The sequence below is a fragment of the Amphiprion ocellaris genome, chromosome 8 (genome assembly GCF_022539595.1).
Source record: "Amphiprion ocellaris isolate individual 3 ecotype Okinawa chromosome 8, ASM2253959v1, whole genome shotgun sequence".
In the NCBI taxonomy this organism is placed as follows: domain Eukaryota; kingdom Metazoa; phylum Chordata; class Actinopteri; family Pomacentridae; genus Amphiprion; species Amphiprion ocellaris.
This window is the reverse complement of record NC_072773.1, coordinates 5,611,275-5,638,774: the sequence shown is the minus strand read 5'-3', so window position 1 is coordinate 5,638,774 and position 27,500 is coordinate 5,611,275. Positions and strand designations below refer to the sequence as shown.

At 39.1% G+C, this 27,500-nt stretch overlaps 1 protein-coding gene across 1 annotated transcript; it reads left to right on the top strand.

The window, feature by feature from the left end:
• The first annotated feature begins 83 nt into the window (after window positions 1-83).
• Window positions 84-22,432, top strand: tm9sf4 (transmembrane 9 superfamily protein member 4). The gene is made up of 18 exons (XM_023273326.3): window positions 84-131; window positions 5,809-5,919; window positions 8,078-8,177; window positions 8,283-8,439; window positions 8,663-8,807; window positions 11,264-11,387; window positions 12,607-12,728; window positions 13,696-13,807; window positions 14,689-14,759; window positions 16,189-16,321; window positions 16,773-16,854; window positions 17,384-17,459; window positions 17,603-17,686; window positions 18,608-18,783; window positions 18,882-18,945; window positions 20,284-20,403; window positions 21,108-21,197; window positions 21,569-22,432. Exons 1-18 carry the CDS (start codon window positions 114-116, stop codon window positions 21,716-21,718), a joined length of 1,935 nt encoding a protein of 644 aa, XP_023129094.2. The 5' UTR covers window positions 84-113; the 3' UTR covers window positions 21,719-22,432.
• Window positions 22,433-27,500: the final 5,068 nt, after the last annotated feature.

The following is a 27,500-nucleotide window of genomic DNA, read 5'->3' as shown; positions in this document are numbered from 1 at the left end:
AGTCGAGCACTTTCACTACATTTCTGGGTGTGTCGGATTAAAAAATAAATTTCTCCGTTAAAAAAAAACACAGCGAGCTACTTCCGCAACGTCACTAATGACACGTATTCAAAATGGCGGCCGCGGCTATGGTAAGTGGGAACGCGAACTCTTTTTCTTCAAACTGCTCTTTGTGCGTTCTTTCTTCTCCGGTTAAGTCAGACACCGAGTTGTAAATGTGACAGAGTAGAGCTCTACCTTCAGCCGGTGAACTGCATTTTAACGTTAACCGGGGACGCCTTGACTAGAGTTCGCCACTGTTTGAATGTTGACGATGTTGCTAGCTGAGTTAGCATGCTAACGTTACCTAGCTTGACTGTCAGGGAGCTGTGGCTCGTAAAACTCATCTGTAACATTTGTCTGGTGTATTAAACTGTATTTACAGAGTGCAAATATCCACGCACTCGTTTATTAGACTGTCAATTGTTGTACGATCGGGATAAATCGGCCCGGTGGACTTTAGCGTAACGTTAGCTGTTAACATCTCTGTCAGGCAGTGTCGGTTTGAGGCTGTTACCGGTGTGGTTAATAGCGCTAATAGGTGTTAAAATGACAACAGAAGATCAGCTGCAAAATACAAACATTACGTGAAATAATATATTTTTTCATGATTAAACTGTGTGGGTACCAGCTCATAACATAAATGCAGCTTAAATTAGTAGCCATGCTTGCTAACTTCTCTCTCTTCCATTTCAAATTTCGCAATGCCTGTGAAAGTGATGGACTTAATTTGCAGTATTAAATCAGAAAATCAGAATTATGCTTTCTGACATGTAGCAGCAGCAAGTGTCGGTTTGATATCCAAATGAAACCACGTGCTTTAAAAGTATTCTCCTCTGCTCAGTTGGCATGAAGTAAAAGTGCCATTGACAGCAACTGCAGCTAGACTTTTTGTGGATAAACAGGTCTTTATTAAGTTTTCACATCCGGACACTAGTGATGTGGCCCCCAGTCATCTTTGAAAAACCACAAAAGCTCACATGGTCTGTGAGAGAAAGGTAATTGTTGTTATTGAAGTTGAACAGTTAAGCCAAATATTATTGATATGTGACCTATAGTTTCATATCCAAGTTCCAGGAGCTGCAATTTTTCAATGAAGGCAAAATGTGGCACCACATCTCATTCTAAATGCAGCACTGTGGTGCTATAAAGACTAGAAATCATTTTCTCCAGACATAAGAGAGCATGATTGTTTTGTTCAGACTGTAGCAAAAGTCACATTTTCATTTAGATTTTTCTCCAGTGGAAAAGAAATGCAAAAATTGGCATTCCCACTAAGATTGTAATGTACAATGTGCTTTGAGTCAGATCAAAGACAGCTGCCCCACAGTGCCTCCATAAAGTGCTGCACCTGAAGACTTTAAACCAGAAACACACTTGAAAAGGTGGATTCATTGAATTCCTGCAGATGAACCTGTTAAAAGTCTAACATGTTCATTAAATCAGGAGAAAGTTTGATCCTAAAGGTCTGACTTACTGTTTCTTAAAATTTCAACCACATTTCTTGTTTTCATCCTTTAAATTACAATAAAAAGTTTGAGTTCACAGCACCAAAACAGAAACAGTCCTCTAAAATCAGTATATCAAATCAAGGTCCCACCTTACTGCACTTTTCCAGAACTTTCAACCACATTTCAGCAAATGTGCAATACTAGGACATGTATCACACAAATAAAAGCTAGACTCTGACATGGAATTCTTTAAAAACTGTACAGATTTTCTCTTCCTATAAGGAGAATATGATGTAGACCAAGCAACAATACCTGTCATATGATGTAAATAACAGTTATACATAATATACACATTCATTTAAATACATCTCTGTTTTGGAACAACTGTCAAAATAAACACAATATGTTTTTTTGTTGTTTTTTGCATTATGTCAGAAAAGACAAGTAGGAGGAGGGCTGTCCAACAAGTTTAACATGCAGTTCCTCCTGTTATTCTTGAAATGTCCTTGGCCACTTCAGCATGTGGACACGAAATACGATTTTAGGTTGCTGTATGTCCAGACGGTGCCTGTCGCTACCATTGTTGAGGGTGAATGAAAGGGCTTAGGAGCATTATATAAATCCAATCTATTTACATTTTTTTGGATTGGATTTAAGTACACCTCCAGAGAGGTGTACTGCTACTCAAGATTAATAGGTTACCATGATGGTATGTTGATCCTAAAGTCAGTGTGTCAAGTTATCCTGCACAGCTAACATGTTCCAGAGTGGGTTCTGTTCAAAGTGAGAGATTCAAATCTGCTAGAAGCAGTGTCACCCTTTGAGCAGTTCTTTTCCTGATAGTGTTCTTTAAGCAGAAGAGGTTGCAAACCTGTTGACCTGTACTTTAGTAATGCCACTGAACAAGGCCGCACAGTTACAGTTGGTAAACTGTGTGTGTCACGTTGCCTTAGGAACCTGCATACATTCAGTTAGTGCTGCGGAAAATGCATAAATATGTTTTTTATGATTGGACTTGATTTGCTACCAACTGTATTTCATACTGCTGGTACTGCAGCTAATGGAACACAGATTATAAAATTAGTTAGTCTCTTGGTATTTATCAATTATTAACTATACTTTCACTTTGATGAAGTCGTAAACTGAAGTGACATTTGCATCTCCATAATTGCATGTCAGAATTAAATGTGCTCTGTTTAGGAGCTCTAATATGCACCTGTCATGTTAAAAATAAGCGGCTACATTTAGAGTACACTGAATCGGAAAATACATATATTAATTTACATGACTAACAAGTTTTCAGCAGCATTCCTTACATGCTTTTTATCATAATGCAGAGTACTGTGGCAGATTTTTGACATTTTTCTGATTTTTGTTATCAGTGTTTTTATTTTCTGATTGTTGATAAATGAAATATGCTACTTCAAGCCTCGAACCAGGAAGTTAGCTTCTGTCACAGTGGCTAAAGCTACGCTAATGACTAGTGGCTAAGTTAGAAGGCAGCCACAGATTAACCTGAAACAGAGTCTGGATAACAGTAATTAATAAAGCTTTAAGATCTGGACATAAGTGGGCAATAACAGTGATAGAACAGTGAAAGATTAAGAAAACAGAAAAGAACAGCAGATGTAACTGCATGAGACAAACTGATAAATCTCAGTTGTTCCCACACAAGCAGATGAGAGCATCCTTAATTTAATTTAATGTAAATCGGCTGCAAATATCTGTCCTCTGCCTCTCCTGATTACCAATAATCTTCAGCATCGGCCCCAGAAAACTCATTTTGATCGATCCCTACCTCATAGCTCTCTGTTATAACAAATTGTTCCTCTTAACAGACGTACGTGGCGTACTATTGGTTCACATGACACATCGAACGCGCCCTTTTCTGTAAGCACACACAGAGTCCGACGAGGAGAACCCGACTGACAAAGAAACCTAATAACCACCTTTGTGATACCGATTGTCTCTCGTTGGGGGTTTAGGTCTCGTCAAGCCAGTTCACACAAAGAAAGATCATCTACGTCAGACTGACTTTGTTGCACATCCCTCAGGACAGCAGCATTGTTCTTGTCAGTCTTCTCAGGTGCTCTCACTTTATGATATGGATTCTTGTTGTGCTGGAAAAAAAAATCTCCCCTCTAGTATTGGATCGTGTGTTGATTACAACTAGTTTTTGACAAGGTTTGAAGAGGAGGGCTCTTGTTTGTTTCCTACTAGTTTAGATGTCATGTGAGGTTCAAGCTTCAAATCACCTGCACAGCGTTTCATCTCGGCTTTGGAGCCTTGCAGTTCCCTTTCACAGGCTCTGACTTGTATGACAGAGAACCTTCCAAGCGTATTTGCAGCTTTGTCATAGTTTTTTGAATTAAAAATGCATGTTGGAGAACATACAGTGCTTTGTAAACATTCATCCATCCCTTGTTTAGCAGTTTTAACATCTTGGTTTTGTTTGTAATGTTGCTTTGACACGATGATGTAGTTGTTGGCTTGTTGGCTTTATGTGACCCTGCTGCATTACTGCACTAATACTCTAATTTGAATTTGTCCATTTTGCCAACCAAAGTAGATTTAAATATGTATGAGCTTTGAATATGTTTCCGTTCAGTTGTGAAGAGTTGTCCTTTGTTGCCATATTTTTTTTTGGTACATTTTGATTTGACAAAAAAAAGCAGCAGAGCTTTCTCTGGCCAAGTGTAAACCGGTTACAGACATCTATGTGTGTTTACATCATGAAAGGGGACTGTTAGGAAGTAGTTTCATATTTGTTTATTTTGTTTTTTGTTCAAAGTAGTTTCAGGTTATTTGTTTATCTGCTGTCGTTGCACTCATTGCGCTACTTGCAAATGTTGCACTGCTGTTTACAGGACTTTAATTTCTGCATTTTTATACTTAAAAGTACACCGCAGTACATTTTTAATCATAGTGTATTCTACAGTTGATTGTGCATTTTGTACTTTAGTATATTTTTCTTATTTATTACTCCGCCAAGGAATGCGGTGGAGTTATGTGACGATCGGCCTTGGTTTGTCTGTTTGTCTGTCTGTTCGCAACATTATTCAAAAACAGACAAAATGGATTTGGATGAAATTTTCGGGGAAAGTCATAAATGACACAAGGATCAAGTGATTAGATTTTGGCGGTGATGTGGATTACAGTCTGGATCCACGGATTTGTTAAAGATTTCTGTATCTTTGCGAGATAGCAGCACTGTAACTATGACAACAAGTGAGCACTACGTCAGCTGCCTGCTGACAATCACATGATTGCAATCCTACTACAAATCAACCACTGCGGACTTACCGGGACTTATCCGTCGGAAACGATTGATTAAATTGTGGGGGTGTTTCCGAGTCCCATCAATTCCCACCGCCCGCTACATATTTAGATCACGCGATTCAGTATCTGTACATAACGTACACATGCATGACACAAGCCTGTGCTCAGCGCAAGCTCTTTTTGTTTGTGGGGACATCTATATTAAGTGGCCACATTCTATGTTGCTGTGATTTCTGATCATCAATACCTAATAAACTAATGCTGCATCTTGAAAAAAAAATTGCTTCATTTTTGACAATGCCATATGGGGGAATGAACAGCCTTTGCGGAGTGCTCTCCGAGTGCTTTTTTAGTTAGTCCGCCAAGGAACTCGGCCCAGTTATGTGACAATCGGCATACGTTTGTCCATTTGTCCATCTGCTAGTCTGTCTTTTTGTGTGCAACATTACTCAAAATGGACTAACGGATTTGGATGAAATGTTCAGGGTAGGTCAGAAATGACAAGTGATTAGATTATGGCAACGATGTGGCTTATAGTCTGGATCTACATGGAAATCAGCTGCACAGGCTGACATTCACACAAATTTGTTAAAGATTTCTGTGTCATTGTGAGATAGCAGCACAACGTCACTATAACTACATGATTGCGATCCTACTACAATCCACCACTGCAGACTCATCAAGACTTACCCGTCGAAAATGATACGACTGAGCAGCCTTGGCAGAGTACTGCACTTTCTTAGTGCTTTTCTAGTTTGTATTGTGGTGATGTTCACCTTACTCTTTCTGCTTGCTACAGTAACAACAAAATCAACAAAGTATTTCTTTTCTATTCTGTTGTATTCTTTTCTATTGTTCGAGAGATTAAATGCACACTCTGCTATTGGTGCTCAGCATATGTCGTCCTCTCTTCTCTCTGGTACAACAGAGGTTTAGACCGCACTGCATTGTTGTGTACAGTCATTTTAATTTGTGAAATCTAACAGATGTAGATGTTATGTTGTACTGTGTGGTCTAACTTCAGTGTTGTGGGTTGCAGGAGACGTGGTGGGCCTTGCTGCTGTTGTCCTCGCTGCCTGTGGTCCGAACCTTCTATGTTCCCGGAGTCGCTCCTCGGGACTTCCGTGATGGAGAGACAGTAGATATTAAGGTAAGACTGAAATTCATTTTGCTGTTTATAAGCTCTGTGAGATGGCAGTTTAGAATTTACCAGCATTTTTCTTACATACTTATATGTTTGATCCCAAGAGGGGCCTTTCTGTGTGGAGTTTCCTGTACCTCCCATTACTGTGTCAAGTGTTGTGAGTTAAAAACACCAATCTCAGGTCACTTTAGCACCAAAAACAATGATATATTGTTAAGTAAAGAGGGATAAACATGCAGTCATACAGTCTGACAGATGAATAGACTCGACCTGTGTGAGGAAATCTGATTTCAGCGACGTTTCATTCACTTTTTACCCAAAAAAAAAAGAATAACATACAGAGCACAAGATGTTGACATTAAACTCTTTGGACTTTGTGTTTGATCAGGGAAAATGCTCCATGGGATGTTTCGTAATTGTCCACATTGCTCCAGTGAACAGTGGATGAATTTAAGAGTAGCTAGGCTTCTGAATTCACCCTAAAATCCATTATCACCAAATCCTGTGGGTGCTGTTTGGATTTTTATAGCGTTTATCAAATCATTTCGGTTACCCATGGAATCTACTTAAGTTCATCTACTATCATTGGTAGTAATTAAAATTAGACGTAACTACTGTTTTTGATCACTTATTGTTAGTCTAGAAACCTGAAGTACTATAGTGTTAAGGGGTAGCTACTAAATTGTACATATTAAAAATAATTGACTGTACTGAATTATTTAAACAAACTATAACTACAACTTGAAAGTGAGCGAAGCTACAAAAGGCCTGAAATGTTGCTTGTTTGTTGGTATTATTTGTTCAGATATGTGAAAATCAGCTGCACGTACTGACATTCGCAGCTGATTTTTCAGCAACTCTATATATAAACACAATAATTCAGGTTTTGATTTACTTCTAGAAGATTAATAAGTTCAAACTGCTGAAGGAGGTGTAACGGAGAGTCTTGTGTATTCAATGTGTTACAATCAGCTGAGAAGAATCTCCATGATGTTAAACCACAAAACCACAGAGCACATGCTGTTGTAGGGTGATGCATCTAGCTTTTCACTAAAAAACTGACAAAATGTGCTTTTTCCAAAAGAACACATTAACCGACAGACTGAAGTTTCACTGGAGACGGTTACCATGAACATTTTTTTCTAGTTGATGTCATTCGTTTGTCTTTTTAACCAACAAAAGAAATGGTCAGAAGCTGTTAGTCGCTCTGTTGAGACATCAGGCTTTGCTAATAAAAAATAACAAGAATAGATTAAATGTTCAGTAAAAGAGTCATTCTCCTTGTTAATGAATCTGGGTGGAAGTGGATCCAAAATGAAACTGACCTTGAAGTTTGTCCACTTATCTTTGCCACCAAAACACCAACTTAAGCTCACCAAACACGCCACCGCTGGTTTGATCCTGGTTTACTGAGAAGTACCTTAGACCTACACAAATCTGTTAAAACATAATTAAACCTGGCCATGTCATGCCATTAACAATTGACATGTGTGGATTAAATATGAGTCTTTTGGGTATTTTTTCATCTCAGTGACTTTATTTAGCTATTTGTTTGTACCTTTACCTATAAAAATGTATTGTATGATCAGTGCATGGATTTAATAATATTTCCACTTTTTGAATTCACCTGTTATCGCCAAATCCTAGGATTGCTATGTTTGGAGTTTGACAGCATTTATCAAATCCTTTCAGTTGCGGAATCCTGTCAAATTTTCCTTTCTTCATTTGACAGTAATTAAAATGAGAAACAACTATGACAAAAACTGTTGTTTAGTTCTGTGATTACAGCATTGTTTAGTGGTAGCTTCAATGAATCAATGTTAAATGTAGTTTTAACTATATGTTAACTATATTTTTCAATACTAACACGACCTACAACCTGGAAATGAGCTGAGTTTATTGATATTATTTGTACAGACACGTGGCTGATTTTTGACAAACTCTACATATAAATACAATTTATTTAATTGTAGAAATTGTAGAATTGTGTTCCAGTTGTCCAACAGGCAAGATTTCTTACTCCTTTGCAAACATAAATTCTTCATGTTTCTGTTTAGAAAGCCACAGTAGAAGTACAGTTTCCAGTGTCAGTCATACAGGTTGTGTGAGTGTAATTTTGCATGTTGCTATTTCAGGAAATCATGTATATCCATTTGATTTTCAGGCAGTGAAGCTGACCAGCTCCCGCACCCAGCTTCCTTATGAATACTACTCCCTGCCTTTCTGTAAGCCGAAATCTGTTTTCTACAAGGGAGAGAATCTGGGTAAGTGGACTGCTTTGAGTTTTTCTAAACATATCGCTTAATTTGTCCCACGTTTCGCTATTTAAAATATGTGGAAATTCTGGATTTGTATGATTCTTTTTGCAGGCGAGGTCTTGCGTGGCGACCGTATTGTGAACACACTCTACAATGTCGAGATGAACAAGGACAAAAAGTGTGAGATGGTTTGCAGCAAGAAGAAGCTCAGCATGGAAGAGAGTAAGCTGATCGCTGAGCGGATCCAGGAGGAGTATTATGTTCACCTGTGAGCATCCTTTCTCATTGTTGATAGCAAGGGGGATCCTTTTGAATGCTAATAAGACCACATATATTTTTAATTTCTCAGACAAAACTGATTTCTAAAAGTAAATTGCACTGTCATGCTTTTTCCCCCCTGTGGTTTTCAACCTGTTTCTATAACATTTTGGGTTATTTATCTTAAATGTGCCATTAAAACTAACTGAACACCTTCCTGTTTCTCATTTCAGTATTGCAGATAACCTTCCAGTTGCCACTAGGTTAGAATTTTACCCCAACAGAGAAGTCGGAGGGGAGGAAGAGCAAAAGAAGGACATAGTGAAAGACATCCAGTTCGAGCATGGTTACAGAATGGGCTTTGTTGATAACAACAAGGTAAATATGATGCATTATCTCCACCAGTATCTCCCGATACGTTGTCTAGAGATGAAGAGTAAACAGAACACTTTAGCTGCAGATTCCTGTTTTGCCCTTTATCCATCCCTTTACGCTTCTTGAAAGAGAAGCTACTAGTGGTGGACACGATAAACAAAAATTAATCTAATCAATTAATTGTGATTAATCTCATTTTTGTTAAATAGCAGTATTTGACATATTAAGCAATGTTTTTCAATTCAAAAAATTTTGGTTGGCTGCTGAACCAATGAATAGACATATACATGAACTTAACCAGCAAAACTTTTTATGTTTCATTTATCTGTGCATTTTTCATCTGTCTACTACATTCACAGATCAGATTTCACCGGACTATAAGCTGCATCATTGCCAAAATCTAATCACTTGGTTCTTGTGTTGTTTCTGACCTTCCTTGAACATTTCATCCAAATCCGTTAGTCCGTTTTTGAGTAATGTTGCAAACAAACAGATAGACGGACAAACCAGCACTGATCGTCACATAACTGTGCCACGTTCTTTGGTGGAGTAGTAACTACTATTAACAGTCCCATTGGAAACCCTGGGCAGTTAAAAAAAAATTGTCCTTTGTGCCCTTTCTTTTGGAAATTAGCTAGCATCTTTTTGCTTGGATTGGAATTTTAGGTATGAAAAAATACTTTAACAAGCAAGACTCTGAGGTACATTTTGTACATCCACTCTCCTCACTAACTTACCTGCTGTACCAGGCACTTGGCAGCTGGAAATTTTGGTTGTTGGAAGGTACAGTAAGTAAAAATGCAGATTTTTGTACTTTTTCGGCAATGCATATATAAAATAGGTCCTAAAAAGTCTCACATTTATCTGTTGTATGAACAGCCTTGTGAGGTTTTTCCACTGTGTGGAACGGCTTTGTGTTCTGAATAGCAGTCACCAGTTTAGCTGTGAGTGTGTTTCTCTGCACTACATGGAAAAGTAGATTAGCTTGCGTGAAACAGTAATGAAATGCCACTTACAATTCTTTTAATTTCTCCGTAATAAAAATTTACCACCACTTTTAGCGTGAGCCACCAATGTATGAAAGGTTCAGTTTGCATCATCAGCAGTGATGTGGCTGAAAACAATCATTAAACCCTAAAAATCCGGTCGCCAACTGAAAGTACAAACGGACACGAAAACCGAAACTAAACCTCCAAACCACAGAAGTTTAGATAGATGCTGCAGAAGAGCTAAAAATGAAGAGGCTGAAAAGTTCACCCTCTGGCACACTGAGGACAGGGGAGAAGAGTGGTACTTGTTGGTTAAGAGGCTACTGAAGCTGCAGTGGAAACACGTTACTGTGGTTTGGTGCAGCATCAAACCAAACTGGTGGGAAAAGCCTTATTAAACTAAACTCACTGGTGGAAGATTCCGACTCGTCCTCTGACACAATATGCATGAATTTTAAATAGCAAAACTGTCAGCAGGATGAATGCCTAAATAATAAATGTGCATATTCACCGATCAGCCTCAACATTAAAACCACCTGCACATTAAAAACGCCTCTGATCACTGCTGCATAAACATGGGACCTCTAAGGATGTCCTGTGTGGTCTAGGACATCGGCAGTGGATCCTTTGGGTTCACTGTGTTCCTGGATAGGCCTCTATGGACCGGGTTTGTACCCGTACCAACTGTTCTGGCACAAAAATATGATCTACTCCACATTCAACCCATCCAAGCACAAAGATTTTTGATCTGAACCTGAATTTAAAGTGGTCCAGAAGCAAAGAAACACACTAAAATCTTTGAAGAGTCTTTAGCCTTTGTACAGCAATTTATTCCAGATTTGACCCACCTAAGGACCTGGTTTAATGTGGTCCAGATGGAAAAAAATTACTAAAATCTCCATCTTTTTACATTTTGACACATAAAATAATGATTTTCCACATCAAAATTTCTGTTTTAAAGAGTCTGTAGCCTTTGTACGACAATCTAGTCCAGATTTGACCCACCTGAACTCACTGGTTTTTGATCTGGATCTGGTTTAATGTGGTCCAGATGAAAAATAAGACAGTAAAATCTCGTGTGTGTGTGTGTGTGTGTGTGTGTGTGTGTGTGTGTGTGTGTGTGTGTGTGTGTGTGTGTGTGTGTGTGTGTGTGTGTGTGTGTGTGTGTGTGTGTGTGTGTGTGTGTGTGTGTGTGTGTGTGTGTGTGTGTGTGTGTGTGTGTGTGTGTGTGTGTGTGTGTGTGTGTGTGTGTGTGTGTGTGTGTGTGTGTGTGTGTGTGTGTGTGTACATTTTATTTTTTATTTTTTTCTCAAATAGAATAACTGTTGATTAAATCATCTTCCGTCTCTGCATGACAGTCTAGTCCAGAATCTAGTTCATTCACTGCTACCTGTCAGTGGTTTTAATGTTGTGGCTGATCGGTGTAAATGAAAGATACTCATTTGTTGTCTTCTCTTTCTTCTGTTACAGTTTTATCTACACAACCACCTGTCCTTCGTCCTGTACTTCCACAGGGAGAAGCTGGAGGAGGGGGAGATTCACGACTACAGAGTGGTGCGATTTGAGGTCGTACCCCAAAGTGTCAAAGTAGAAGGTTGGTGTCAACACCTTCTTTATGAACAACCTGAGTTTGTGTTAAGTGTTCTACCACTTTCAATGACCAGTAATTTTTCATTGATGAATTGAGAATTAATGTGCAGTTACCCCACTTGAAAAAGGATGATTTCATCTATCCGAGCTTGAGCTGGACTCCATTCAAAAAAAAAAAAAAGTTGATAAGGTGATAAACCTTTAAACAGCAACACAGAGGAACGGTGTTCACATTATTTCAACTCATTTTCATCTCATTGACAAATGTTATTTTTCTCAATTTATGTTTGCCAATTTTCACATAAAATGAAATTGAACAAAACAAATTACGGCATGACTAATTAATTTTAGCCCAATCATATACCACAAGGATTTTCCTGCATTTTTTTTTTTTCAAAAAAGGACTATCTTTATCACATTTTAACATGTTAACTCTTAATGTTTTTTATCAGACTTTTCAACATATTTATACTTTTTAACTTAGATTTTTTAAAATTATCTCTTTAAAGTGCATGAAGTGCAATTTTTTCCAAACCCAATAAATAAATAAAATGCAAATAACAACGCATCAGCAATAACCTTCTATAAACCATTTTTACTCATCCACCATTCGCCATATTTGCGAATCAGAATGAATTAACTGGTATTTTAACCGTAGCTAGAAAACCCTAATTAGCACCATCATCTGCCTTGAACCTTATTTACAATTGACCGGTTGCAAAACTGATGACAACTGTTCACAGACGGACATGAAAAAGTTAACTGCACTCGTGAATTTCGCCAATCTCCGTGGCTAAAGCTAATGCTAACACAGGTTGAATAGTCTCTCAGCTCGTTCTGAGGTCTGCATCTCACCGGCTGCTACATGACTCTTGTAGATGAATCAGTCCTGCACAGTTGGCCGCAGATCTCACGACTTCTTTTTTTAGCATGGTCTCACCCGCTTTACCAGTTCCTCCTCAGGTGCTGTGTGCATCCGTCTTTATGCCCCAGGTAACAACCCTGCAGCCGCCGATTGTTTCCACCCTGCTGAGTGCCTCACTTGTGTGTGAATGCTTACTCCTGTTCTTTCTTTAAGATTTCAGCTTTTTCTACAAGCCTCCACTTTGAGTTGACAGGTTGCACAATGTTTCACACCTGTCATGACTGTTTAAGTAGGAGAAAGTAAAGTAAAAATGATCACTTGCTTCTTGCCATACTTATTCTGTTATGTTCATGTTCAGATCTGAAGGCCATGGAGCAAGAGAAGACTTGCACTTTGCCTGAGGCCAGCGGTTCTGCCCCCCAGGAGATTGACCCGACCAAAGAGAATGAAGTCCTTTTCACCTACTCGGTGCACTGGGAGGTCAGTGATAGGAAACATCTTGTAATCACTGGATAGATCAATTTGTCACCTGAATAATCCACCAGGATTTAAACAGGAAAAATGTGACGATAAGTAATGTTGTCCTTATGAGAATGCTGCAAATTTAAAACAAAAGAAAATGTTTCTGTCCAAATACTTTCAGTTTGTACAATATACAATTTATTAACCCTCTGATGCTCCTGTCACTTTTCCCTTCACTGCTGTATAAAGTCCTGCACCACTGGAAACAGAACAAGCATGACTAGAAGTAGAGAGAACTTACAAATGTCTTCTCTGTAGTGTGATGCAATTATAATGCTATTATTCATAAAAAACAAGGAAAAATGAAACTGCATTTCCATGATGTTTATTTTTTAAAAACTGAAAAAAGCCGCCATCAACATATTCCCAAAAATGGTGGCTCTACATGCTATAAATATTAACTTATTTGCATTTTGTGTGTCTACACTTGTCTCCTATCTGTTCTGTGTAAGCACTGCCTGCAGTTCAGTCGAATAATTTTTGTCAAGTGACTGTCGGTCGCAGCTAAGTCAATCATAACTTTCTGGTTGTGCTGAAGAATGCAGAATTTTTTAGGTTTTTTTTTGCTAAATCTGTTTAAAGCAAATGATGTATTCTGGCAAATTTTTAAATACAACATGTTCAGAAAAAATGATTTTGAATAAAAAGAAATTTAAACTCAAATTTTGATTATTTTTTCCCAACAGAACTAGAATTTACAGATTATTCTGACTGTCACAGGGTTGAAATTGCTATGATTCTTTTTACTCTTTCTGACTGATGAATGTATAATTTAATTTTTAAAAAAAACATTTAGAGGCTTTATGACAAGCAGCAAGATCAGATGAGAAGATTCATTTACTTTTCACGCTGTTTGACTTTTTGTATGATATATGGTTAAACAAATATAGAGGAAGGTGATCTGAGATTTGTTTCTTCTGTGCAGGAGAGTGAGGTGAAGTGGGCGTCTCGCTGGGACACATATCTAACCATGAGCGATGTCCAGATTCACTGGTTCTCCATCGTCAACTCTGTGGTGGTTGTCTTCTTCCTGTCAGGTACGGCCAAGATTTTACAAATCCTCCACAGCTCCTCTGTCACCTCCTAAGTGTCAACTAGGCTTTAATACCCGCCACTAGAGGGATTATGATAGTAGCTGTAAACTAGTAAGAATTTGAAAGGGAGCCTACAGCGCTACATATCAATTAACAGTTAAGTTTACTACAAGAAAAGTCTCGCTGGATTAAATACTTTTGACCTGTATTATGTTGATCAATTCATTTAAGTTTGTCATTCCAAGATGTTAAAAACATGACGGAACACAATTTTTTACCAGGTCCAGTAGCATCAGGAAAAAGTAGCATTTTGCAATCTAATAGACCAGTGATAAATAACTATATAAATAACCTAAAAGCCCATAATAAGTTTCAAGGTTCAAAGTTAATTGTCGTAGGCACAGTAATTAAACATGTTTCCCTGTACTTTTAATTTCTTTCTTTGCTAACCACAACCAGTGCCAAATAATATAAATCTAAGTATAAGATAGATTAAAAGATAAATAGGAATAAATTACAATTAAGTACTAAAGTTGAAACTCTGAGTCAAACATGCTCTAAAATGCACAAGGGTAGCTATTAAATAATCAGCTGGGTTTATATCGGCTAAATCACAGCCTGAACCATGTAGTATATATCAATGTGCAGCATTAACATTCCCTGAAAGTCTGTGTGCTCAAATAAAAAAAACAAATGAATTACAGGATTAATGTCATTTATTTACCACAGCTTATATATCCTGAAATGCAGCCTGTGCGATTTTTGCTAATTGCATCGTTTCAAATTGCACTTCTAAATCCATGAACTCTTCAGCCCTAATGTGAATGTGTAATCTTATTATCTGACTGACACCTTTCTCATTATCTGCCTTGATTGTCCTGTAGGTATTCTGAGTATGATCATCATCAGGACCTTGAGGAAGGACATCGCAAACTACAACAGAGAGGATGACATAGTAAGAAAATACACACCCGACAAACTAAAGAGTTCCCTTAATATCTGTGAGAGCTTGATTAGATCAGAATTCATTGATTTTACTGCTACGGAAATTGGCTTTGGGAGCCAAAAAACACCAACCTCAGGTCACTTTAACGCCGAAGACAATGTTTAATTGGTAAGTAAAGAGGGATAAACATGCAGTCATGCAGTCAGACAGATGAATGGACTCGAACCAGTGTGGGGAAATCTGACTTCAGCGATGTTTCATTCACTTTTTACTGAAAAAAGAGTAACACAGAGCACAAGATGTTGACGTTAAACTCTTTGGACTTTGTGATTGATCAGGGAACATACTCCTGCACTTGTGCTCCCATGGATTGTTTCATAATTATCCACATTGCTCCGAAGTCCCAGTGATCAGTGCATGGATATGTTTGGATTTTTATCAAATCATTTCGGTTACCTCTGGAATCTTATTAGGTTTATCTTCTATCATTTGCAGTCATTGAAATTAGACATAACTACAATTTAAGAATTTGTTGCTTCGCCAAGGAACAGAGTTATGTGACTAACGGCGTTGGTTTGTCTGTTAGTCTGTCTGTTAGCAACATTACTCAAAAACGGAACAACAGGTTTGGATGAAATTTTCAGGAAATGTCAGAAATGAAACAAGGACCAAGTGATTAGATTTTGGAAGTGATGCAGCTTATAGTCTGGATCCACGGATCTTGTTATCTTGTTAAAGATTTCTGTATCATTGTCAGATAGCAGCACGGCGTCACTGTAACTATGACAAGTGAACACTACGTCAGCTGGCTGCTGACGATAACATGATTGTGATCCTACAACAAATTCACCGCTGTGGACTTCTCTGACTTTTTCGTTGGAAATGATACAAGGAACAATTGATTAAATTGTGGGGGTTTTTCTGAGTCCCATCAATTCCCGCCGCCCGCTACATATTTAGGTCACGCGATTCAGTATCTGTACATAACATATACATGCATAACACACCTGTGCTCAGCGCAAGGTCATTTTGTTTGTGGGTACATCGACATCAAATGGTCATATTCTATGTTGCCGTGATTTGTGATCATCAATAACTAATCAACAAATGCTGCATTTCTAAAAAAAAAACAAGGCTGCATGTCTGCCAACACCATATGGGGAATGAACAGCCTTGGTGGAGTACTGTGCTCTCTGAGTGCTTTTCTGGATTATGTTTTTGATCACTTGCTATTAGTCTAGAAAGTGAAAATACAAGAGCGTTAAGTGGTAGCTTCTAAATTATAAATACTAACATTAATTCAGCCTCCCACATTAATTTAAACAAACTATAAGTACATCTTGAAAGTGAGCTGAAATGCAAAAGATTGGGGTTTGTGATGATCAATATATGTCACCCACCTGACTGTGCTTTCTTTTTTTTTGTCCTCTCTAAACAGGAAGACACCATGGAGGAGTCGGGTTGGAAGAATGTCCACGGCGACGTCTTCAGACCTCCTCAGTATCCCATGATCCTCAGCTCCCTGCTGGGCTCAGGGATCCAGCTCTTGTGCATGGTCCTCATCGTCATCTGTGAGTTTTGTTTTCTCATGTTCCTCTTATTATCCATTTTATGGAGTACAAAGCAGCAAAGAGAAGATGCCTAAATGTCCAAAAACAGTGTGAAATGTGAAACAACTAGCTATCATTTGTGTGAAGTGGTATAAATTTCTAAATGGTGACATGCATATAAATGTCTTTAACTGCCAAAATCAAGCTAATACAGATGCTATATGCACTATTTATCTTATTTCATGAGCTGTGTGTCATTAATTTTCATGAGCCAATGTCCAGGAAAATGTAGCGTAGTGAAAAAACACTAAAATTTGAGGTTAATTACAAACCGCTTTACAGGGACAAGGCCAGGCTGAACTGTCTTTATGCTAAGCTAAGCTAATCACCTGTTGGTTCCGGCTTTATATTCAGCATATCAACACAAGACGGATGTTATTGTTTATCATCTACCTCTGGTGTGTTTTCACAGTTGTCGCCATGTTGGGGATGTTATCTCCATCAAGTAGAGGAGCCTTGATGACCACTTCCTGCTTTCTCTTCATGTTTATGGGGTAAGAGACCGACCAATTGTGCCGCTAAGACATGAGACATAAATCAGCACTCCTGGCTTTCTTCACAGATTAACTATGAATCAGTCAAGACTCAAGCATGTTTGTACTGATGGAGAAAGTACAAGATGCAATGCTATAATTATTAATAAAATTGTTACAAACCAAAGCAAAACAGTTAGATTGTAAATACTTGTTGCCCTTTTTATACACAATTTGACCAGTTTTAAGACTCCAGATTTGTTTGTTGCCTAAGCTGGAACAGTGTCTTATCGATATAGCCATCTTAATAATGTATTTTTACCACTCATTATCCTTTATGGTTGGCATCATGCTTTTTTTTGACAGCAGAAAAGCTCTACAGGTCGAAACGGAGTAATTTATAAATACGTGACCACTTGCTGTGCCCTGTCTCCTGAAGATATTTCAACTTGCTGTATTTCTTATGCCAGGAACCCAGAGGTAGCTTATCTCTAAATAGTGCATTTATTTGATTTTACACTTTGTTTGCTTGTGGTTGTTTCTCCTCCAGTGTGTTTGGAGGCTACTTTGCCGGCAGACTGTACCGCACACTGAAGGGCCATCGGTGGAAGAAAGGAGCATTTTGTGTGAGTCTCCTTTTCTTATCTTTAACACCGCATATGTTTATTTGGAGTTTTGCAGTCATGGCTTCTCATTTTCTACGTCTAAATGAACGAGTGTAGGCAGAGGAAAAGAGGCTGAAGCTGTTTTTGTTTTGCTTTCCCCACAGACAGCGACTTTGTACCCTGCAGTGGTTTTTGGCATCTGCTTCATCCTCAACTGTTTCATCTGGGGAGAACACTCCTCTGGGGCGGTGAGTACCACCACACAGATACACAAATGAGGAGACGGCAGCATTACTTTGTTGTAAAAGTGGCATTAATTTACGAACTGTCGCAGTTGTACTTGCATTACCACATTTAAAGGAAAGACTCCCCAACTTAATTCGCTTTTAACTAGAGGTCGACCGATATGGGATTTTCAAAGGCCGATGCCGATACCGATTTTTTAAAAAAAATTTTCAGCCGATGGCCGATATCTAAAGCCGATTGTAGAAGCCGATTTTTAAGGGTGGGGGGGCTGCTAGTATAATTAGATAATATAAACATACGGACGCTGGGTGTGCAGATGAGGGACGTGCAGCAGCCTCGCTCTGGGCATAGGCGCGCACCACACACACACACAGTGCATCCACAGATTTACTTTCACTTTCTCACTTGCTTGTATGCCTGAGGCTGATGCTAAAACTTAAACAGCTAACTTTTACAGTTTGATGATCACACAGTAAAGACTTTTAAAGGCTAAATCAACATTGCATTTTCTCTCTTACCAAGAAACAAATCTCTTACCTGTTTGTTTTTTTTTTTTACCAAATAAGCAGGTGTGGAGCGAGGCTTGTTGTTGCCTGGCTCACTCGCTCCGCTCATGCTTCGCTCTCTGAGTGCCGGGGGTCCTTCTAAGGGAAAAGCGGTCACGGCAGCTGCCCGTACGGGTGCCTGATCACAAATCGGCTTTTTATTTGTAAATATTGGCCGATGGCCGATATTGAAAAAAGTCCATATATCGGCCCAAAATATCAGCCGGCCGATATATCGGTCTACCTCTACTTTTAACATGTTAAAGCGAGTCTTCACTACACTGGCTTCCTGTTAGTCAAAGGATAGAGTTGAAAATCTTACTCCAAAATAATGGATATCTGCAGCCCTATTCATAATTCTCTTCTGTCTGACTTCAGGTTCCCTTTACCACCATGTTAGCCCTCCTCTGCATGTGGTTCGGTATCTCCATGCCGCTGGTCTACCTGGGCTACTACTTCGGCTTCCGCAAACAGCCGTATGACAACCCGGTGCGCACCAACCAGATCCCTCGGCAGGTCCCAGAGCAGCGCTGGTACATGAACAAGTTTGTGGGGTGAGAGTTGGACCCAACATTTACTGTCACCAGTATCAGAATTGTTGTGTGACAGAAACTCTAAATTTCCTGATAATGTGATGTTTTCTTTCCACTAGAATCCTGATGGCCGGGATCCTGCCGTTTGGTGCCATGTTCATCGAGCTCTTCTTCATCTTCAGTGTAAGTACCGATGCACTGTTCTTCGTCAGATCACCTCGTCTCTTAGTTAGCAGTCGACTGATTAATACAACTGATTAAACGGACTTTAAGGTGAATTCTGGCCCTTATAGTTTTGATAAACTAAACTGTATGCTGAATATTGCTAGCCCTCCTCCTTGTGTCTGACCATTCTCCAGCAGTGGGACTTAAATTTTCAAAGCCCAATATATTTATTTAGCCGCTGTAACAACATAGTCAGTATTTACTGTCTAATTGCATTTATGCCAGCATTTTAGTGACAATAGTTGGGAATTGTGGTCCTTAAAAAAGCCTTCTAAATGAGCATACAGCCTCTGCTGGAATCATAGGACATTATTCATGTTTGAGTGAGTCCTAAATTCTTCTTACATGTTAATTTTAAACTGCTGCAATTTTTACAGTGACTGTAATAACCTGCTGCTATCTAAAACGATCTCCATCATGCACTTTTTCATCCTTCTTACCTGTTAAATGTTAACCTGCTGCTATTTTTAGACATCCGCTACATAATTTTAGTTGTTGGTGATGAGCATTTTTTAATTTTACTCTGTATGCCAATACTTAGGAAGATGACATTAAAGGAATGTTGATCTTGAGATTTGTTGTTTTGAAAGCAAATGTAACATTTAAGGGTGTTCATATTTACTATTTTTTATATTTCAATGGTTATTTACTTAGTTTTTGATTACTTGTGGATATTTTTTAAAATTTGAAATAATCAGAGAGCAGGGTTTTCTTAAAAAAACAGACAATATTTTTCTGTTTAAATGAATAATACATTAAGGTTAAATTAATATTAAAAAAAAATTTCTTACTTTGTTGTGAGTTTACAATTTTTAATTCTTTGCCAAACTAAGACATGCTGCCTCCTGATCTTAAAGTGCATCTGCAACGTGCAGTAAAACTTTAAGTTTAGTTTTGTGATTACATGTGGACATTTATTTAGTTGATGCAAATAAATCCACTGCAAACGAATTGTAGATTTGTTTCAGCAAATGCAGACAATACATGTGTTGAATAAATGTTCATTTAAATTCAGCAATTTGGCATCTTACTTATTAAGTTGTTGTATTTTATTGGATCCAAACAAAACACATGATGTTAGCATGACTTAACAGTGGTTTATTTTCCTGCTGTCTAAATATTTGCAATTAAAAACCAGTACTACTACTGCTACTTCTTTCAGTACTCTGCAGCTGTTTGCCTGTTTTCTCAGATCTGAGTAATGTAAGAAGTTCCAGTTGAATCTACTGATGTGTGGCTTCAGTATTTACAGTCTCAGTAACAGCAGCATCAATGTGTGTGTGTCGCCACCTACAGGCCATCTGGGAGAATCAGTTTTATTACCTCTTCGGCTTCCTGTTCCTGGTTTTCATCATCCTGGTGGTGTCCTGCTCTCAGATCAGCATCGTCATGGTTTATTTCCAGCTCTGTGCAGAGGTAAGAGTGTGAATAACCAGAAATAGTGAAGACTTTAATGTAAAGTTCTCTTTTGGCTGCATGGAAAGTGGGTTTTTTGTGTTGTGTTTATTTATGTGATTTATTTCAGATGTGCACAGTATCATAAAGACAATAAAAAATAAAATAAATTACACAAACTTAAAAACAACAATAGAAAAAACAACTTATTTAACTTATTAACCCGCTACATTTCTGTTTACATCAAACCTTCTTCTTTTATATCTCTTTGGAAACCCCAAGAACACATTTACTGATGCACATTATATTTCTCAAGCAATCTTTTTTTGTTTTCTTTTTTAAATAGTTGAATTGTTTTTTAAATTGTAGCATAATGTTGCATAACATCACAATAACCAATTTAAATTGAACCCTTCAGAAACTTTAGTACAACCCTATAGTGCAAGCACCTCAAGTTTTTAAAGTATACAAAAAATATTTCAAAACAAAATCAGGTAAAATTACAGTGTCGTCTTGTCCTTGTCCTCGGGATAAAAATTCTGCAGTCCAGGTTGCTTGCCAACAGGATGTGACAACACAAACAAGAAATCCGTCGTAGGCTCAGACCGTCTCATTTAACAACTCAGATGCAGCCTCTGAATCGGGACACGGCTACGATGTGTGTTTATAGCTTAATCCAGCAGGGAAAACTGATGTGTTGTTGTGTTCTGTCTGGTCACCATCAGGACTACCGGTGGTGGTGGAGAACCTTCCTGGTGTCGGGAGGCTCAGCATTCTATGTCCTTGTTTACGCCATCTTCTACTTTGTCAACAAGGTAAAAAAAAAAAAAAAAAAACAACAACAACAAACAGTTTCACCCACAACAATTCCTCTTGGATTCTGCTGCAAAAGAAAGTGCATGATTTATTTATTTTTTGTTGTTGTATGTAAGCTGCTGAATACTTGAATTTCCCTCGGGATTAGTAAAGTATCTACCTGTCTGTCTGTCTGTCTGTCTGTCTGTCTGTCTGTCTGTCTGTCTGTCTGTCTGTCTGTCTGTCTGTCTGTCTGTCTGTCTGTCTGTCTGTCTGTCTATCTATCTATCTATCTATCTATCTGTCTATCTACGACTTCTGCCAGTAAGTGTGTAGAAATAAAGACTAACTTGCTGGTTGTGTTTACTCTTTCCTCGTCTTGTGTTTCCAGCTGGACATCGTGGAGTTCATCCCCTCCCTCCTGTACTTTGGTTACACCACGCTGATGGTTTTGTCCTTCTGGCTGCTAACGGGCACAATCGGTTTCTACGCCGCCTACATGTTCATCAGGAAAATCTACGCTGCAGTCAAGATTGACTGAGTTGTCGCTGTTTTTCTCGTTGTTTGGGTTTTTTTGATTTTTATTTCACATTCAGTTTTTTTTAAATATATATTTTTTATTCTTCATGTCCAACATGCACTGACTCATGTGCAGAGGGATCGAGAGGTGTGTGTTTTACTGCGTGACCCGCTGAAACGGTTAAACCGGCCGTTTCTCTCACACTCTCTCCCCCGTAAACCTCCCCCTCCTCACCCCTTTTTATTTTTTTTGCTTCTTCACCCTTTCCGGGACAGAGACCCAGAGGCAGCCTTCCTCTGCCGGGACGTTTATGTCTTCTGTCGTCTCACCTTGCACACAAACGCAGCGGGCCAAAGCTTGTCAAACGATGGTTTCTGCACATTTAGTTTTTTTCCATTTGTGTTTTGAGTCTAACTTATCCAGGTTTTTTTTTTTTTTTTAAGATTATTGTTTTGTCGTCATCGCAGGATTTCTCTGTGACTTCATCTCTTTCAATCATCTGCTGGGAGGCAATTTTTCCTCTAAATTTCCTCACATAAATTCTGTCTTTACTCTCTCTCCACTGTCTGTTTTCAGATGTGACTTTTCGTTTCAGAGACTTTCACACATCAGGGAAGGATCGGGGGGTCTAACTGTGGTGTTTGTTGTGTTGAACTGATATGGATGGAAATTTCTGCTGGGACGTTCTGCATTGTAACACAAGAAAGGATAAATTAAATGTTCTATTATTTTTTACTTCAGTTTCCATGTCTTGGTGTAACCGCAATGACCACAACTATAATCAAAATATTAGCTTCTCCTTCCAGAACAGTGGGTCTCTTATTCATGTCAGATCATCGCTCCATTTGCTGTAAATGACAGAGAACGGCTGTAAATGGTACTAAAGTTGAACCCGACGCCCCACGGCAGTGGATGGAGCATCGGGTTCACAGAGGAGGAGGAACCTTTTGTATCTGAGAGTCTACAACACAACTGTTTTTCCGCTCATTAACCACACCGTCAGTGTAGCCTTAGCAGAGCCTGCTGAACTATGCAGTAATGGAAAGAAAGTGCAAATTGCAGAGGTTATTTCTTAATGCCTCGTTTCTTTTTAGTTTGAACCTGATGTATGATACGTTTTTGGGTGTAACTGTTTTTTTGAAAGCCAGCTGAGATCAGCTTTGTGTTGCTGCTGGTGGTGGCAGACATTTTGACAGTGTTTTGGGATGCAGAGCGTTGAAATGTAATCCACAGTGTTCTTATTAGATCTGTACAGTCTGTGTGTCGTGTAGCCTGATACCCATATTTGTGCATCACAGCTCATGTTTCCTTCCTTTTCAAATTGTATAAATTTTTCAGCTATAAACTTAGAATGCATTTAGAACTTGGTGGAACCTGATGGAAAAAAAACTGCTCAACAGGCAACTCAAGTTAAGGGCTTCCCATAGACAACCACTGTATTTAACTGTAGCAGAATAATATATATTAATCCAGTTAAACCACAGTTAGAACGTTAAGGAACTAGTTTGACATTTTGGGAGATGCACTTACTGGCTTTCTTGGAAAAAGGTTTCATGAGAAGATTGATTCCACTTAGTGGTTGAATAAGAATCTGGTTAGCTTAGCTTAGCATAGATTAAAATCATGGAGGCAGATAAGCCACCTCTGTCCAAAGGGAACTAAATGATGATAAAGACGTAGCTTGTTGCCGTTAGATGTGGTTTTCACATTCAGACAGAACCAGGTTGGTTGGCTTCTATTTGTAGCCTTTGTGACAAGCTAAACTAGCTGACTTCTAGCAGTAGCTTCTTTCTTCTTCTTTCTTTCTTTGTGCTTAGCTAACCAGCTGCTAGCTTTTTATTTAATGTACTGACATAGGAGCCTTTATACTGGGCTAAATGAGGCAGTTGTTAGCTGTAGTTTCTTTACATACAGACATGAGCATTGTGGTGCTAAGTTAAGCTAGCCATAAGTCTTTTTGCTATGCTAAGCAGCTGCTAGAATTAGGTTTTTTATTTCATGTGCAGACATGCGAGCCTTTATGCTAAGCTAAATTAACCAGCTGCTAGACATTAGTTTCACTTAGTGTATAGATGTGAGTGTTTTGGTGCTATGCTAAGCAGCTTCTTACTTATCAAACAAACATGAGCATCTTTTTGCTAAGCTAACCAGCTGCGAGAATTATATTTTTATTTATTGTACCGTCTAACGTGGGAGCCTTTGTGCTGAACTACGCTAGCCAGCTGCGAGCCGCAGCCGCATACTTAGCGAACAGATGTGTGTTTTCCTACTAAGCTTAGCTTGCTGACTGTCAGCAACAGCTTTTAATTTAATGTTTTGACATGGGAGCCTTTATGCTAAGCTAAGTTAGGCATTTGCTAGCTGAAGCTACTTACTTAATGTACAGACATGAAAGTCTTGGTGCTAAGCTAACCAGCTGCATGAATTAGCTTTTTATTTAATGTTCAGACTTGGAAGCCTTTATGCTAAGCTAAATTAGCCAGTTGCTTACAGTAGCTTCTTACTTAACTTACAGACACGACTGGTGTCAGTCTTCTCGTCAAATGCTCAGCAGGAAAGCACAGAAGTGTCCCAGAATGTCCAAATAATCCATCTAAGACAACACAGGCAGATCAGCATCGGTCTCATTGCATTCTGTATCTCATGTACAGGTCAGTTCTCATTCTCTGCTGCCTTGAGACAGTTAAAACCTGCAGAATACCAGGCTAGCAGACTGTATACGGCATCATATTAAAATATATTGGCAGTATACTGTATTTAATGGTGGGTGTTACAGGCCAACATCTTACTCGTTCTCCATCAAGCATCACAAGTTCCTAAACAAATCTGTAGTTTTATAGTGAAAGAGTGAACCCACACAGCATGCAGGAAACGACTCTCTGTGCCCTTCATGAGCGTATTTATTGCAGTTGTGTCACTCTGGACTGACTTTAGGATATGACTGAAGTGCGTCACATAATGCTTTTCTTAGTGGCAGACATTTTTGCACAGAAGTCCAGGTGATGTTTCAGTGCGAGGCTGTAGAGAGGAGGGACAGGTGCCTAGAGCAGCCCTGATTCTCCAGGGCCAGAATAGCCTCATTCCTTCATTATTCCCACACTTGTTAAGCTATGAATGAGCTGATTGAAGAAAGTGAGATGAAGCCCAAATATTTTAAGTTCTCCCCGCCACTTTTTGCAGGAAATGACTGCTTGGTAAAACCCCAGACGTTGCCCTAGTAAAAAGAGCGGACCGTTACCATTTGATATGTTTCCATTCTCTACCTTCTCTATTATGTCAAAGAGTTTCACAGCTCTGACTCTTGGCTGCTTTCTTATGTAAAGACCGACGCTCCTCTCGTGCCAGGGGAGTTTTTTTTACAGACAGACTTTTAAGAGGCCCGAGTCATGCGTGCGTATGTATGATGGAGGGTTTTACAATGTAAATAAAAAAAGAAAACGGCTTTGTATTTGTTGCGTTTCGCTGTTTGTGGCGCTCTCTGTAATGATTCCTGTCATCGTTTTAGCCAAAAGCATGATGCTCATGATGACTTTCAAAAGGAACCTAATTTCTGTTACTTTTCTCTTTGTTTCTTTTACAGAATGTCCAATTACAAACTGTATAATGGCAAAACAATAAAGTGATGACAAAGTTGAATATGAAAATTAGCTTCCCATGTGTTTTTGAAGGGCCGATCCACTGATTCTCCACTGAGTCCAGAATTTTTTATCCCCAGTAGCAGCACAACTTTTCAGTGTTTAATGGATTGTTAATTTGTTGTCATTCAGAGAAGGAATCGCAAATATTGGGGCTGATTCCCTGACCCTTCCTCTGGCGCCGTCTTGAGGTCCACATTCATGGTGTTGAATGAAATATTACAAATTTTATGTCCACTTTAATGTTCACTTCTGGATAAAATGTCTTTGGTATTCCTCTGACTTTTCATCTAGCACCATCATCGTTCCAAATGATAATTCATCTTTTGTTTTTTTGAATATCTACAAGAAATCCTTCAGAAGTACTTCAGCTAATTAGCAAATGTTAGCATGCTGTGAAGGAAGCAACATGGCGCCGTCACATCAGCTTGGAGTGGTGTTTTATGTTGCTTTGCTGTTTTATCTACTTTGTTCATGATCGCCAAGCACGAGACATATGTGGAGAAATGGTAAGAGTTAGGACCTGCCTGTCCTCTAGTACAACTGATTTGTTTGCAGCCGAAGTGGCTTTTTTTATGGTGTGCTGCGCTCGCTGGAGTTGGTATCTAGACGTAGCGAGATCCACCTTACTTAGCAGAACTCTTGCATCTTTATATCCCAGTTAGGTCACTGGGATTAACCGACCAGATGTTCCTACATGTTCTGACTCACCCCACCCCACCATCCAGCTTTTGGCCAAACCTGATGCACGCTCGTAATGTGTTTAGCCCAAATATACAGTTTGATGGTTTGCAGACCAGAAATGAATCTGTAATATGTACTTGTACTGTTATTGAGCGGTTGTGCAGTGGGCCAGATTTTACGATCCGTCCCCTGAAATCCCCTTCTGGTCACTAATGCACAGACAATGGTCAAATAGCATGACCAGCACAAAATAACAAGTTTGCAATATTTCGGCTTCATTTTTTTTGTTTTGGTGGCAGGGAAGCAGGTATGGTATGTCTGTCATGGAGAAAAGGGGGCTAAGCCAGAAGTTAAAGCTCTTGATTTACCAGTTGGTCTTTGTTCTATCCTACACCTCTGGTCATGATTTCTGGGTAGTGACTGAATGAATGAGGCTACAAGCAGCTGAAGTGAGTTTCCTCTGCAGCGTGGTTTCGTTCAGCCTTGCGCTACGTGTCCACAGGAGCCGTCACTTCAACAGTTCCCATTCTTTGTCTATGTGAAATACACATTCTGCTAGTGTTGTGTTGCCCACTCCTCATATGTATAAAGTTGAGGTCTTGGCTACTTTAGGCAAACAAGGAGCGTCAGGCCAAGTCCAACACCTCACGGGAATTCCAAAAAACTTTTTAACTAACCAAGACAGTTTCAGCAACTGCATTGTTTTTTCCCTGCCTCAACTATTGTCAGGAACAGATTTTGCTGAACTGCCTTCATAATAAAAGAGAACGTTTTTGGGTAAAGCTGCCATGTTGATCTGATTTTAAATACGGCAATAGAGAACCACCAAGTGACACGTTCATCCAGTTAGGTGCAGATGATGTTTAACTGGCCATTTGCAGGTAAATCCTGTGTTGATTCCTGTTGAAAACCAGTTATAAATCATCTATCGTACACCGCTGAGTTATACACCCATCAAGCATCCAATGCTGGAAAGCAACATGATTTCTTGCATCAAAAAACACACCTGTGGAAATGAACCACTACAGATAGTGTAAGGTGCTCGGACATCCAGTGAAGGGAGCTTGGATGAGGACCATTTCTTTTTCACATCACAAGGAACCAACTGAAGTGGTTCAGATATTTATTTATGATGCCTTTTGGGTGTCTTCCTTTTCTGGGTACATGCAACTGGGAGGAGACCCCAAAGTAGACCCAGAACTTACTGGAGGAATCACATATCTCATCTGGCCAGGGAACGCCTTGGGGTCAATTAGGCAGTTCTGGAATACATTGCTGTGGGGAAAGGCATGGCCATCCATTAATTCTACACATACAGTCCAGAATTTTATCCCCAGTGGCAGTACAACTTGTCTTTAAATATTCATGAGATGAATCGTAATGAAATGTAGCATCGTTTAGAGGATGAGGGGTAGACCCAGAACTTACCATGAGGGACAGCATCTGATCTGGCCTGGGAAGGTCTCAGAATCAACCAGGAGGAA

Excerpts from the sequence above, each read along its gene's own strand:
- tm9sf4 (XM_023273326.3), top strand. Across the intron at positions 14,760-16,188 it reads ACAACAGAGAGGATGACATA|GAAGACACCATGGAGGAGTC; the intron begins GTAAGAAAATAC and ends CTCTCTAAACAG. Across the intron at positions 16,322-16,772 it reads CATGGTCCTCATCGTCATCT|TTGTCGCCATGTTGGGGATG; the intron begins GTGAGTTTTGTT and ends GTGTTTTCACAG.